At 40.9% G+C, this 14,297-nt stretch overlaps 2 protein-coding genes across 2 annotated transcripts in view; both read left to right on the top strand.

Annotated features, from left to right (window-relative positions):
- The window catches only part of MED6 (mediator complex subunit 6), a 48,035-nt gene extending 37,470 nt beyond the window's left edge, over positions 1-10,565 (top strand). Inside the window, exon 8 of the mRNA XM_059890257.1 lies at positions 10,481-10,565. Within this exon, the coding sequence (XP_059746240.1) occupies positions 10,481-10,518 (38 nt within the window). The 3' untranslated portion in view covers positions 10,519-10,565. The remainder of the gene's footprint in view (positions 1-10,480) is intronic.
- An 80-nt stretch (positions 10,566-10,645) lies between these two features.
- On the top strand, positions 10,646-14,023 carry ADAM20 (ADAM metallopeptidase domain 20). Its single transcript, XM_015473275.3, has one exon. It carries the CDS (start codon positions 10,646-10,648, stop codon positions 12,914-12,916), a length of 2,271 nt encoding a protein of 756 aa, XP_015328761.2. The 3' UTR covers positions 12,917-14,023.
- The last annotated feature ends 274 nt before the right edge of the window (positions 14,024-14,297 follow it).

The raw sequence follows: 14,297 nt of genomic DNA, 5'->3' as shown, positions 1-14,297 counted from the left end.
TTGATTTCTTCTTTGACCCATTGGTTGTTATAGCATGTTGTTTGATCTCCACTTATCTGTGAATTTTCCAGTTTTCTTTTTGTAATTGATTTCTAGTTTTATACCACAGTGGTTGGAAAAGATGCTTGATATGATTTTAACTTTCTTAAATTTGTTGAGACTTGCTTTTGGCTCAGCATATAATCTGTGCTGGAGAATGTTCCCTGTGCTCTTGAGAAGAATGTGTATTCTGCTGTTTTTGAAGAAATGTTCTGCATATATATATGATAAGTCCATCAGATATCACATGTACCTTAAGTCTGATGTTTCCCTGTTGATTTTCTGTCCAGATGATGAAAATAGGGTATTGAAATCCCCTTCTATTATTGTATTGCTGCATATTTCTCCCTATTACTTCTTAATTTAGGCATGTAATTCTATAACTTTCCTTCTAAGTATTGCTCTAGTGGTGTTCTACATATTGCGATATATGTTTTTATTTTAATTCAAAACATTATTTAATTTTCTTTGTTGTTGAAATATTTAATAGATTGTCTTTTTTTTACAGCAGTTTTTTTAACAGCAAAATTGAGTGAAAAGTACAGTGTTCTCACATACCACACCCTGCTGCCTGCACATGAGTATAGTCTCCCCCACCATCAACATCCTGCATCTGAGTGGCACATTCGTTATCATCGATGAACCTGCATTACTTGTCATTATTATCCAAAGTCTGTAGTTTACACTAGGGTTCACTCTTGATGTTATACATCATTTGGGTTTGGACAAATGTATAATGACATATATTCACCAGTGTAGCATATGGAATAGTTCTATTGCTGTAACAATCCTCTGTGCCCTGTTCACCCTCCTTTACCTAACTCTTCAACCACTGATTTCTGCCCCCCACCCGCAATGATGTTTTTATTGTCTCCAAAATTGTGCCTTTTCTAGAATATTGTATTGTTAAAGTCTTACAATGTACAGCCTTTCCAGATTGGCTCTTTCACTTAGTAATATACATTTAAGTTTGTTTGTGTCCTTCCATATCTTGGTAGCTTTATTATTTAAGCACTGAATAGTATTCTATTGTTTGGATGTTCAGTTCAGTTCAGTCCAGTCGCTCAGTCGTGACCAACTCTTTGCAACCCCATGGACTGTAGCATGCCAGGCTTCCCTGTCCACCAACTCCTGGAGCTCGCTCAAACTCATGTCCGTCAAGTCAGTGGTGCCATCCAACCATCTTATCCTCTGTCGTCCCCTTCTCCTCCTGCCTTCAATCTTTTGCAGCATCAGGGTCTTTTCCAATGAGTCCGTTCTTCACAGCAGGTGGCCAAAGTATTGGAGCTTCAGCTTCAGCATCAGTCCTTCCAACTGACTGCAAGCTCACTGATTCTTTCCTTGACCCATCAGTCTAAGCATGAGCCCATCAGAAACATTCTTATCTGTTACAGTGTCTTTTTTTATAACTTTTTATATTGGAGTATAACTAATTAACAATGTCGTGATAGTTTCAGGTGGATGACAGGGGGACTCAGCCATACATATGCATGTATCCATTCTCCCCCAAACTCCCCTCACATCCAGGCTGCCACATTTTACTGAGCAGAGTTCCCAGTGCTATATAGTAGGATGTTGTTGGTTATCCATTTTAAATATACCAGTTCTGTTACAGTGTTTTTTATTTCTGTGGTTTCCTTTTGATTCTTTCTTACCATCTTTCTGTTTATGTTACTAATCTCTTCTTGCATGTTGTCAACTTTTTCTGTTACCCTTAGCATATAGATCATAATTATTTTAAATTCCCAGATAATTCCAAAAAACTCTGCCATATCTGACTCTGGTTCTTTTGCTTGTTTTTTCCTTTCAGACTGTTTTGTTTTTCCCCCTGCCTGTTAGCATGCCTTGCAACTTTTTTGTTGAAAACCAGATATGAAGTTTAATAGAAACTGAAGTAAATAAGCCTTTATTGTTTATCTGATTAGGTGTTAGTCTGTATTTACTGTTTCCTTTAGTGTAGGTGTCAGAGGTTTCAATTTCCTCTAATGTTCTTATGTCTGTTTCCCATGTCCTCTTAGGATTTTCTGAGAAACCCCTTAAATAGAGCCTATGCCTGTAGTTATTTCCGTTATAATCTGCTTATTACAGGAGCACCTTTGAGATGGTATAAGGTGTGGGAGGATGGGAAGCGTTCTCTAGTCTTAAGGTGAGGTCTCAGTCTTACAATGGTCTTGTGCTTCTGGGCTGTGAATTTCGTGCATTTAAGCTGCACCCTTCTTCCCCTAGGTGAGATAAGAAGGCTGGAGGAAGCTGAAGTTGGGTAATTTCCCTTCCCTCAAGTTGAAAAAGGCTATGGTGAATGAAGTCTTTTACCTTGTTGACTAGACCTTTACTTTGAGGACACTTCGGGTGTATTTCAAAATGGTGACTATAACTCTTTCCATATATCAGAAAGGTCACATTTCTTGGTCAAACATGATGAATTTTTTCCTAGTCTCTACTGTGAGAATATGGTAGGTTTCTAGGAGGTCAGACTTATGGCAGTGCAGAAGCTCCCTTTATAATGGGCCCCCATGAGTTTTGAACACTGGTGGTAGTCTACACTTAGGCTTCACAAATTTGCTGAAGTCATTGTTTATGTGTTACTGGCTCCTGCCACTCTGCTTCAGGTAAGCTCATTTGTATTCTCTGTATTAGCCAGTCTCTCCAGTCGGTCCTGTGGCCTCATTTCTCTGTACAGAAAACAGGAATCAAGACCATCCCCAAGAAAAAGAAATGCCAAAAAGCAAAATAGTTGTCTGAGGAGGCCTTACAGATAGCTGTGAAAAGAAGAGAAGCCAAAAGCAAAGGAGAAAAGGAAAGATAGACCCATTGAATGCAAAGAATAGCAAGGAGAGTGCCAAAGAATAGCAAGGAGAGATAAGAAAGCCTTCCTCAGCAATCAATGCAAAGAAATAGAGGAAAACAATAGAATGGGAAAGACTAGAGAAGAAAATTAGAGATACCAAGGGAACATTTCATGCAAAAATGGTTTCAATAAAGGAAAGAAATGGTATGGACCTAACAGAAGCAGAAGATATTAATAAGATGTGGCAAGAATACACAGAACTGTACAAAAAAGATCTTCCCCACCCAGATAATGATGATGGTGTGATTACTCACCTAGAGCCAGACATCCTGGAATGTGAAGTCAAGTGAGCCTTAGGAAGCATCACTACGAACAAAGCTAGTGGAGGTGATGGAATTCCAGTGGAGCTGTTTCAAATCCTGAAAGATGATGCTGTGAAAGTGCTGCACTCAATATGCCAGCAAATTTGGAAAACTCAGCAGTGGCCACAGGACTGGAAAAGGTCAGTTTTCATTCCAATCCCAAAGAAAGGCAATGCCAAAGAATGCTCAAACTACCATACAGTTGCACTCATCTCACACACTAGTAAAGTAATGCTCAAAATTCTCCAAGCCAGGCTTCAGCAATATGTGAACTGTGAACTTCCTGATGTTCAAGCTGGTTTTAGAAAAGGCAGAGGAACCAGAGATCAAATTGCCAAGATCCGCTGGATCATGGGAAAAGCAAGACAGTTCCAGAAAAACATCTATTTCTGCTTTATTGACTATGCCAAAGCCTTTGACTGTGTGGATCGCAATAAACTGTGCAAAATTCTGAAAGAGATGGGAATACCAGACCACCTGTCCTGCCTCTTTAGAAATCTGTATGCAGGTCAGGAAGCAACAGTTAGAACTGGACGTGGAACAACAGACTGGTTCCAAATAGGAAAAAGAGTACATCAAGGCTGTATATTGTCACCCTGCTTATTTAACTTCTATGCAGAGTACGTCATGAGAAATGCTGAGCTGGAAGAAGCGCAAGCTGGAATCAAGATTGCCGGGAGAAATATCGATAACCTCAGGTGTGCAGATGACACCACCCTTATGGGAGAAAGTGAAGAAGAACTAAAGAGCCTCTTGATGAAAGTGAAAGAGGAGAGTGAAAAAGTTGGGTTAAAACTCAACATTCAGAAAACGAAGATCATGGCATCTGGTCCCATCCCTTCATGGCAAATAGATGGGGAAACAGTGGAAACAGTGGCTGTCTTTATTTTTCTGGGCTCCAAAATCACTGCAGATGGTGATTGCAGCCATGAAATTAAAAGATGTTTACCCCTTGGAAGGAAAGTTATGACCAACCTAGACAAAATATTGAAAAGCAGAGACATTACTTTGCCAACAAAGGTCCATCTAGTCAAGGCTATGGTTTTTCCATTGCTCGTGCATGGATGTGATAGTTGGACTATAAAGAAAGCTGAGGGCCAAAGAATTGATGCTTTTCAACTGTGGTGTTGGAGAAGACTCTTGTGATTTCCTTGGACTGCAAGGAGTCCATCCTAAAGAAGATCAGTCCTGGGTGTTCATTGGAAGGACTAATGTTGAAACTGAAACTCCAATACTTTGGCCACCTGATGTGCAGAACTGACTCATTTGAAAAGACCCTGATGCTGGAAAAGATTGAGGGCAGGAGGAGAAGGGGACGACAGAGGATGAGATGGTTGGATGGCATCACCGACTCGATGAACATGGGTTTGGATGAACTCCGGGAGCTGGTGATGAACAGGGAGGTCTGGCGTGCTGTGGTCCATGGGGTTGCAAAGAGTCTGACAAGACTGAATGACTAAAGTGAACGGAAGAAAACTCATTGCTTTTCAGTGTAGTTTTTTTCTTTTTGTGAGAGTGGGAGTACAAGATCTACATGTCAGAGTGGAAATTGGAAGGGTACCCACTGTGCAATTTGTATGTTTTAAGTTTTGTGTAGATGCTTTGTGGCTTAGCAGAAGCCACAAATGATCTTTACCAATGATCTTTACCAAGATCATCAATCTTGGTAAACGTCCCACATGCATTTGAAAATAATGTGTATTCTACAGTTTTTGAGTATAGTATTTTATATATATCAAGGTCAATTTGATTAATATTGTTTAACTCTTCTATGTCTTTACTTTTTTTGCATGCTTACTCTTGGTAAACTTCTTCATGTATGATCCTGGATTTTTCTTTTTTTTTGATTTCTCAACTCTTGCTCCATTATCTCTCACTCTCAACATATGCTTTGTATGTTTTGAAGCTATGCTGTTATGTGCATATAAAACACTGTGGAATGGTCCCTGTTTTTTTAATCATATACTGGATGTTTCTCTACTTGATTTATACCTTTCTATTACTGTCAATATTTTGTCAACTTTTAATAAGATTTATTTTTATAATGTTTACATTGACTACTTTCTTTACTTTTTACTATCCACATGTTTTATCTTTTGCTTTCAGCCTTCCATAATTACCTTCATATTAGATTTGGCTTATTTAGTAAAGAAATCACAACTGAAATAGCAAGTGTAAATACAATCACCCCTGCCTAGTTTAGGAAACTCAATAGTAACTCTTCAGGATCAACCCACTTGTACATGTGAAACAGGTGAGTTAAATATAAGTGTAATTGGTATCATTATCCCAGTATAGTTAAAGGTTTTATCATAGCACAGACATTTGTAATTCCTTCAGATTCAAACAGTTGCTCTCAGGTTACTATTGTTGAAGCAATTGAAGCTTTATTAATAAAACTTGTAAGGATAATCTCTGATTTATTACTATTCAGTCATTTGTATTACTGCCAAAAACAGTTGGAAGAATCCACTGTACTGGGGGTTTTGTGAAAAGATATATTATTTTTAATTTATATTTTTACTATAGATCCAACCTCTAGTTAATATAGAACCATTTAGATTTCTTGTTACGTTTGTTAGTGTGGTTTATCAAGGAATTTTCCCATATTGCTAAAATTTTCAAATTTATCGATATAAAGTTGTTTATATGGTCATTGTTTTTAAGTCTTTGTGAGAAGTTGGGCTTCCCAGGTAGCTCAGCTGGTAAAGAATCCACCTGCAATGCAGGAGCCCGCAGTTCGATTCTCCAGGGTAGTCCTTGATCATCACTGGTAGGTGTGTGTCAGTTCTTCACAAGGAACTTGGCTTTAATTTTCTTTTCAGTGTTTGTTTTTTATGTCTTTGGTACTCTGTTTTTTAATTCTGCTGTTAAAGATTGATTAGCTGTTATCTTTCAAGTTTTGTGACATTATATCTTATACAAAGTATTTTTAGTCTTTCTCCTTTCCTACTAGTATCCCCAAAGCCAGAAATTTTCATGTAAGCTTTTGCTTTAACTCTGTTATACAAATATAATATGTTATATTTTCATTCAGACCAAAATATTTACAGTTATACATTTAAACCATGTTTGGATCATGGCTGTTCTTTAACTTTGAAGCAAATTACTATTTTCTAGTTTGTTTTTCTTCTTTACACAATTTTAATTCTGCAAGTAAGGAACCTTAAGCAGTTTTATTTTTAGCATTTGTTAAGACTTCCTTTATGACTGTAAATATTGTCTGTTTTGGTAAATATCATGTGTGTGCTTGTGTGCCAAGTTGCTTCAGTCATGTCTGACTCTTTGCAACCCTATGGACTGTAGCCTGCCAGTCTTCTCTGTTCATGGGATTCTCCAGGCAAGAATACTGCAGTGGGTTGCCATGCCCTCCTCCAGGAGATCTTCCAGACCCAGGGATTGAACCACGTCTCTTATGTCTTCTGCATTGGCAAGTGGGTTCTTACCACTAGGGCCACCTGGGAAGCCTGTTTCAATTAGGTTAATTTGATTAAGTTTGCTTAAATCTTCTACTTAACTCTTTTAAGTTTTGTTGCTGTATTTGTTGCTGAAAGAAAGTATGTTAACACCTACAAGTAGATTTTGAATTTTTCTATTTCTCCTTTTCTATTTTTTCTATTTCTCCTTTTTGTTCTGTTGGTGTTTGCTTTATATATTTCAAAGCTATTTGTTAAGAAGATACAAACTCCTGCTGAATTTTATCATATTGAATATATCTTTATCTCTGTAATGACTTCATCGTTTCTGCTATTAATATGGTTTGTTTCCTTTCTTTTGTCAATATAAATTAGTAAACTATTGTCATTATTTTGAGTAGAAGTTCTTTCCTCTCAATTCAGAGGAAAGAACCTTTTCCTCTGTAGCATATTGAATTAGATTCTGGTTTGCATTTAGAGCCATTAAAGGGCAGTAGGAGTATGTCTTGAGGATACTAGACATGCCCTGGTGGGATAACTTCCCCAGCTGAGATAATCACAGGGTCTCTAGCTAAAGGTGGCTAGGCTTCTCAGACAAGAGGAGTCTAGGCACCTTCCCTGGTAGAGGAATGTCAGGTGTCTTGGGAGGATCTAGATACTCAGAACCAATCCAGTCGACCTGGAACTCCCATTATCAAGGTCAAAGTTTTTTTGTGTTTTTTTTGTCTCAATCGGATTTCCCGCTACAGTCTTGGCAAATCTTGGTATTCAACTTATGCTGTGATTCTGAAACTCCACAGTTAAATTCTGGTTTTCTTTGAAGTTCGCTCTGTGGCTAAAGGAGAGATTTTTTTTTTTTTTAAGTCTCCTGTTATCAGCAATCTGAGCTGAGACCTTAGAGCCTTGAGCCTCATTGTGCAAAATGTCCATTAGAATTTAATACACCCATTCCACCCCTCAGTCTTTGAGATATTTCTAGGCAACATCACAGCCTTCCCTTGGTCCGCCACACACTTGCTTCAATAGGGCACTTCATCACAATCAACAGTGAGGAGAAATTTAACTAATTGTGATGTTATTATGAGCCCATCCCCCATTCAACAGGAGTTCAGCAGTGTGTTAAGGCCATGGACATACCTAAGCGAATCCCAGAGACCCAGTTTATCTCTCTCGGCAGCACTCTTGGTACCAAGTGCTGTATGTATTTGTCAAGATCTAGTCCAGAAAAGAAAAATCCACCAAGAGTAATTACTATAAAAATTCTTGGAAAAGTATTAGAGAGCCAAAAAGGTAAAAAGGGAACACGGAGGTACAGAGAAGTATGAATTACCACAGAGAGTTGCACCCCTGAGATTGTGGGAACGAAGGGAAGAGATGGTGGTTTTCATAACCTAGAAGCTCTCACAGTGGCCTCATAGGTCTGGACCTGGACAGTAGAAGATAGAGCACTACCAGCCTAGGTGATGCTGGTAATTTAGGAACTCAGAAAAGTAGTGTGGAGTTGATAGCTGTACTTCCTATTAGGTAATATTGAGCTGGTACTGGTTCCTTAGGGACTTGGAAGAAGGTCCGCCAGGACTCTGACACAGATCTAAGAGACAGAGGGTTACTCCTCTCATGGAGCATATCAAACCCGTTATCAGGGAGCTTTGTGGTATAGCCTGAAACATCTGAGAAAGAGATACTGGCTGGCTGGTATGGGTTGCCCACAGTACTGGAAGATGGCTCTGTACATCTGGTTCTGAGCCCTCTGGCAGGGGGCATTGACACTAGGTGCCTTTGGTAGGATTGATGGAGCTGGTTCTAGAATGTGGTAACTGACTCTCAGCACCAGAGCAAGAGACCATTCTGGGTGTACGGGGAAGGTCACTGACAGTAACAGCAGGCAAACAGGAAGAGCCTCTTGTCCTTCCCTTTTGCTTTTTATTCTCCCTCTCAGGCTTTTCTTGACAGCATTTTTCAGGAATCCAGCTAGAAATGGGGAAATATAATGTGCCAGTTCCCATCTCTAGCTCCATAAACAAAGTATAAACTTTAGCGTTAGGACTCAGAAAATAGTTGATAATCAGTATAAGCTATGTCAGCAGAGTTCTGCTAATAGCTTCTGTGGTGACAGGTGATATATAGGAGGTGATAAATGATTTGTGTGATGCTGTCTCGTATTTTCTGTTGTTTTATTTAGTTGTGGCTCATTACATTCTTCTCATGACCCTGAATGGTTTGTGACCTAAGTGTAAGAAACCCTGAATTAGCTGTGACTAAAAGTGAGTGGAGACAAAGTAAGATAGAGGTTTTGAGGAGTTGAAGTAGCTGCTGGCATGGAAGAAAGAGTTAATTACTGATGCCGAGGAAGATTCTGACACTACTTGAAGTGCGGGCAATGCTGGCAGGAAGGAGAGGAAGGGCTTTGGCGTGCAGCAGTCCGTCGTATTGAACGGTACAACAGTGACAAAGCCGGGTAGACGTAAAGACCCTCGGGGTTGAAAGTTTCTCGTCACCACGTCCTATTTCTGATGAGATTACTTAATATAAGTTATTTTCCTCTTTACAGTGATTTGTTTCTAATAGTCCTCTTTCACCTCACGCATTTCCATCTTAATGTCCCCAGATCTGTAGCAGATACCAAGGATATCATGAAGGGAGACATGGAAAGGAAATCTGGTCATTAGGATTTGACCTATATCAGAGATGCTTTCCCTTAGAAGTTGCATCTAGTATACTTGGCTTCCAGGAGCTATCCATTAGTTCTGGCAAAGTATCTAGGACTATCCAGATGTTCTTGACATTGTACTACTGAGAGTATTTTTATGCTCTCTACTGTCAACCCCATTTGTGTCTGTGTTTAGAATATTCAGCCACCAGTGTATGTTCTGATGTGTCTCCAATTTTTTAAAATCTGTTGTTTTCAAATGTTAAGGAAATTATTGATACTTTTAACGGAAAGTCAGCAAATGAAGAAAATTAGCTTTTACTTGAGTTAAAATTTATGTTTTCAACAGATATGAAGTAAGTCCATTCAAATTGTGATCTCTGAATCTTTTAGTGAACTGACTCTAGATTTAAATTCTTCGGTCTAACGTTCTCTAGAGAATTCAGCTAACTCACCGTGCATGTAAAATATAGAATGGAATATATCTAAACACAGCCACGGTGAGTCTCTTATGATTGAGAACATGATGCAGCTGGGCTAGGTGCAGAGAAGGCTGCTGCTTCCATGCTGTGATTAGAGGCAACTGGGTTGTTGACTTGTCCCCAGATAACAGTCTCATTCCTATTACTTTGTCAACATAGCTGCCTTCCTTGGAAGGTCCAGGGGTTTTCTGCAGATGAAAGTGTGTTACAAATTACATGTTTGTCTGGATTGGGCTCCCGAAACTAATGAGTCCCTTAAGTGAGACTTACTTTGACTGCTTACCTCAAACAGAATGGGAGCTAGATAAGATGTCTGTAGAAGAGAAGGGGAGATGGAGCAAACTGTCTGAATAAAGAAACCAAAAAATGGTGAGTTTTGGATGGGCTGTCCACATGCTTACTGAAGCTAGCAGAGTACCAGTCGACTTTGGGTGGGGAGTAAATTGGGAGTCAGACGTCAATCTTTCTAAAATGAGAAATGTCATGCCAGTGTTCATGCTTAGAGAATAGTATATTAATGAGTCCTTATATTACAACAGGATTCAACAATTACCCATCTATGATGAATTTCCTGCATTTCTTTCCCTGTAAACCTGCTCTTCCCTTATTCCTTGCCCTTACATATATGAGACAAACTCCAGAATTTTATTGATTCAAGCCTTGTCCCAATTGAAATCACTTTCTTTCTCTCCCTCTCTCTCCCTCTCTCCCCTACCCTCTCTGCCCCAACCACCCTCTCCTAGATCTTCTTTCTATTTTCACTTCAGCGTTGCAGCTTTGATGGGCCAGTTCTTCCAGGACACAGATCCATAAAGCTTATCCCTGCACCCTCAACAGCTGAGAGGAAGGAGCCAGACCAGCAGTGCCTGATGCCCTGCCCTCTTCTGTCCTGAGCAGGTGGCTCCATAATGACAGTGGGTGAGGCCCTGGTACACTTCAGAGTCACTCCCCTGCTGCTCTGGTTTGGGGTGTGTCTGTTCATTTCTGGTCACTCTCAGGCCAGGCCCTCCCAGCACTTCTCTTCCCCAGAGTTGGTGATCCCCTTGAAGGTGACTGGCTGGGGCAGAAATGCAAAGGTTCCAGGCTGGCTCTCCTATAGCCTGCGATTTGGGGGCCAAAGACACATCGCCCACATGAAGGTCAAGAAGTTCTTGGTTTCCAGGCCCCTCCCAGTGTTCACCTACACAGACCAGCGTTCCCTGCAGCAGGATCAGCCTTTTGTTCCTGATGACTGCTACTATCATGGTTATGTGGAGGGTGCTCCCAAGTCCCTGGTTGCCCTCAGTACCTGTTCTGGAGGTTTTCGAGGAATACTGCAGATAAATGATCTTGCTTATGAAATTGAACCAGTTAGGTCTTCCGCCACATTTGAACACTGGGTATATAGAATAGACATCAATGATACTCAGTTCCCACGTATGAGATGTGGGTTAACAGAAGAGGAAATAGCACGCCAATTGGAGTTGCATAATTTCACCCTGAAGCAAAGTTCTTACACAGGCTGGTGGACCCACTTGCGGTTTCTTGAGCTGGTAGTGATTGTGGACAATCTTCGATACATTTTCTCAGGAAGCAATGTGTCAGTAGTACAAAATGATATAGCTAATGCTGTCAACATAATAAATAGCCTGTATCGCCCTTTGGCAGTTGATGTAATTTTAACTGGGCTTGAAATCTGGACTGAAATAAACCAAATTGCCACTGATGACATAGAGAATATGTTGGAGGATTTTGCTGTTTGGAAGTTTTTTAACCTTGATAAGCGACTGCCACATGATGCAGCCCATCTTTTCATAAAGAAATCATTTGACCCTACGCTTGGAGTTGCCTTTGTTGCTGGAGTATGCCAGAATCCTCTTAATAGTGGAGTTATGGTTTTCGAAGATGAGAGTCTGTATGCTTTTGGGCTTACTGTTACCCATGAACTTGGTCATAATTTAGGTATGCTGCATGATACTGAATTTTGTGTGTGTGAACTTCAGTTTTGCATAATGTATCCTGCCAGATCGGTAACGAGTAAATTCAGCAACTGCAGTTATGCCGAGTTTTGGGACAATGTGATGAGGAATGGACTTTGTCTCTTCTCTCCTCCAAATCCAGAGAATATCTTTAGGATAAAGTATTGTGGGAACCTAGTGGTCGAAGAAGGAGAGGAGTGTGACTGTGGAACCATAGGGCAGTGTGCACGTGATCCCTGCTGTCTGCCGAATTGCGCTCTGAAGCCTGGAGCTGCTTGTGCTTTTGGGTCTTGCTGTAAAAACTGCAAGGTCAGGTCAGCAGGGACCTTGTGCAGAAAACAGGTCAATGAATGTGACCTTCCAGAGTGGTGCAATGGGACATCGCATCAGTGCCCAGAAGATGTATTTGTGCAGGATGGGATTCCCTGTAGTGACAGTGCCTACTGCTATAAAAAGAACTGTGCTAACCATGATGAACAGTGCAGGGAGATTTTTGGCAAAGATGCAAGGAGTGCATCTCAGAGTTGCTACAAAGAAATCAACACCCAAGGAAATCGATTTGGTCACTGTGGTATCAGCAACACAGAGTACATGAAATGTGAAGTCCCTGATATCCTGTGTGGGAGAGTTCAGTGTGAAAATGTGGGAGTCATCCCAAATCTGATGGAACATTCCACAGTGCATCAGTTTCAAGTCAATGACACCACTTGCTGGGGCACTGACTATCATGTCGGAATGTCCATACCTGATATCGGCCAGGTGAAGGACGGCACAATGTGTGGTCAAAAAAAGATCTGTGTTCACAGCAGGTGTGTCAGTATGGTTCCTGAGCCACAAGCCTGTCAGCCTAAGACCTGCCACATGAAGGGGGTCTGCAATAATAAGCAAGAGTGCCATTGCAACCCCGGATGGGCACCTCCCTACTGCAAGGATGAAGGCAGTGGAGGTAGTAATAGTAGTGGCCCACCGGGTAATCCCCAAGGAGATGAGGAAGGAGAGGGAGAAGAGGAAGAGGAGGAAGAAGAGGCCGAAGAGGCAGAACAGGCGGAAGACACAAAAATGGAAAAGAACACTCACATGTTACTGTGGCTTATTCCTTTGATTTGTTTATTTGTATGTTGCTTCCTTGTGCTTTGTAAGAAGCGTAAAGAGAAAAAGGAGCCAGAAATGATGGAGGAAGAGGATACTGAAGAAGAGGAGACGGAGGAAGAAAGTGACTAAGGCTCCTACTTCATTCACAAAGGAAAAAAAAAAAAAATCCCTGGCTTTTCTTTTAAATAGTAGAGGAGCATTAGGGCCTGTCTGACTGCTTCAAGAAAAATTTAAGGATCTCTTATGGCAGGATCATAAGCAGTAATATTTCACTGAAGGATTCTTATCATGTTCTTAACTTACTCCTCAGTGTGCTAAGCAATATTAAAAGTTCATTTTTTCCCTCTGGAAGTCATTTCTTTATGTTTCCTGAGCAAAGGCACGGGAAAGTCTCATTTGTAACCTAATGTCTATCAGTTGTAAACATCTTCCCACCTTTGTACTCTTAAAATGTCATGTCCAAGATGTGCCACTATATACCCTATTTCTGTTTGGCCTGCTCTTTTCTGGGAATCTGTGCCAGGGAGGGGCCAGTAAAAGTAGCCTGGAATGATGGCTGAAGAGAGAAGGGAGTTTACCTTCTTGTGTGCTGAAAGTTACTCTGTCATTTTGGTAGCCAAGTTTGGTTTTGGATTCCAGTTTTGTTGACTCTGTTAGAATCACCCTCATTCTTCATTAGAAGTACAAGCACCAGTTGACCAGTGATGCTTTGAAAGGTCACTGTTGTAGCTCTGGGGTTAGCAGTGTGGTTCTCCTCTGAGTTGCTGGAGCACCAGCAGCAGTTGGTCACTTGCCCTCCTTAGAAGTCTTGGTCCCTGCTTTGCAGAGGACCTCCTGAAATCACCAGTACTTGAATGAACCAACTTCTTTTTGTTCCCTTGGCCCTGCGGCTGCAAGGTGCTTTCAGTAGTTAGTTCATTGTGATAGTTTGAATTGGGTGGAGGAAGTTAGCTGTACAGATGAGAAATTATACTACTCTTTCAGCCTTGGCCAACCTGGCAGCAAGCTCTGGAATGAATATTACCTGACAGACTAGTCTTGAATTGGGCTAAAATGGCCTGGTCTTCATACTTTCCCCTTGCCCATTCACTGGATGTGGGTGCTCCAGGAAGACCAAGAGCTTGGCCGTGCACCTCAGCAACTGAGGCTGACCCAGAGAGCTAATATCTGGAGGCTCTATGCTGATAATTCCAGCAGCTGGTCAGCAAGACTTTCCTGGAAGGAGGATGAAGGTGGCTGATTTGGAAATTCCACAATCTGACCTTTACACTGCTCTGATCAGCTTTTCTTTCTGTATACTTTTTTAATTTTATTTTTTAACTTTACAATATTGTATTGGTTTTGCCATATATCAAAATGAATCCACTACAGGTATACATGTGTTCCCCATCCTGAACCCTCCTCCCTCCCCATACCCTCCCTCTTTCTATATTTTGGAACAACTTCTCCGGGATTCTGGCAGGCACCTCTGCCTGTGGGGAACCACAGAAGAGGGAAGTTAGTGGGATGA

The sequence above is a fragment of the Bos taurus genome, chromosome 10 (genome assembly GCF_002263795.3).
Source record: "Bos taurus isolate L1 Dominette 01449 registration number 42190680 breed Hereford chromosome 10, ARS-UCD2.0, whole genome shotgun sequence".
Classification (NCBI taxonomy): domain Eukaryota; kingdom Metazoa; phylum Chordata; class Mammalia; order Artiodactyla; family Bovidae; genus Bos; species Bos taurus.
This window is presented reverse-complemented; position numbering and strand designations above follow the sequence as displayed.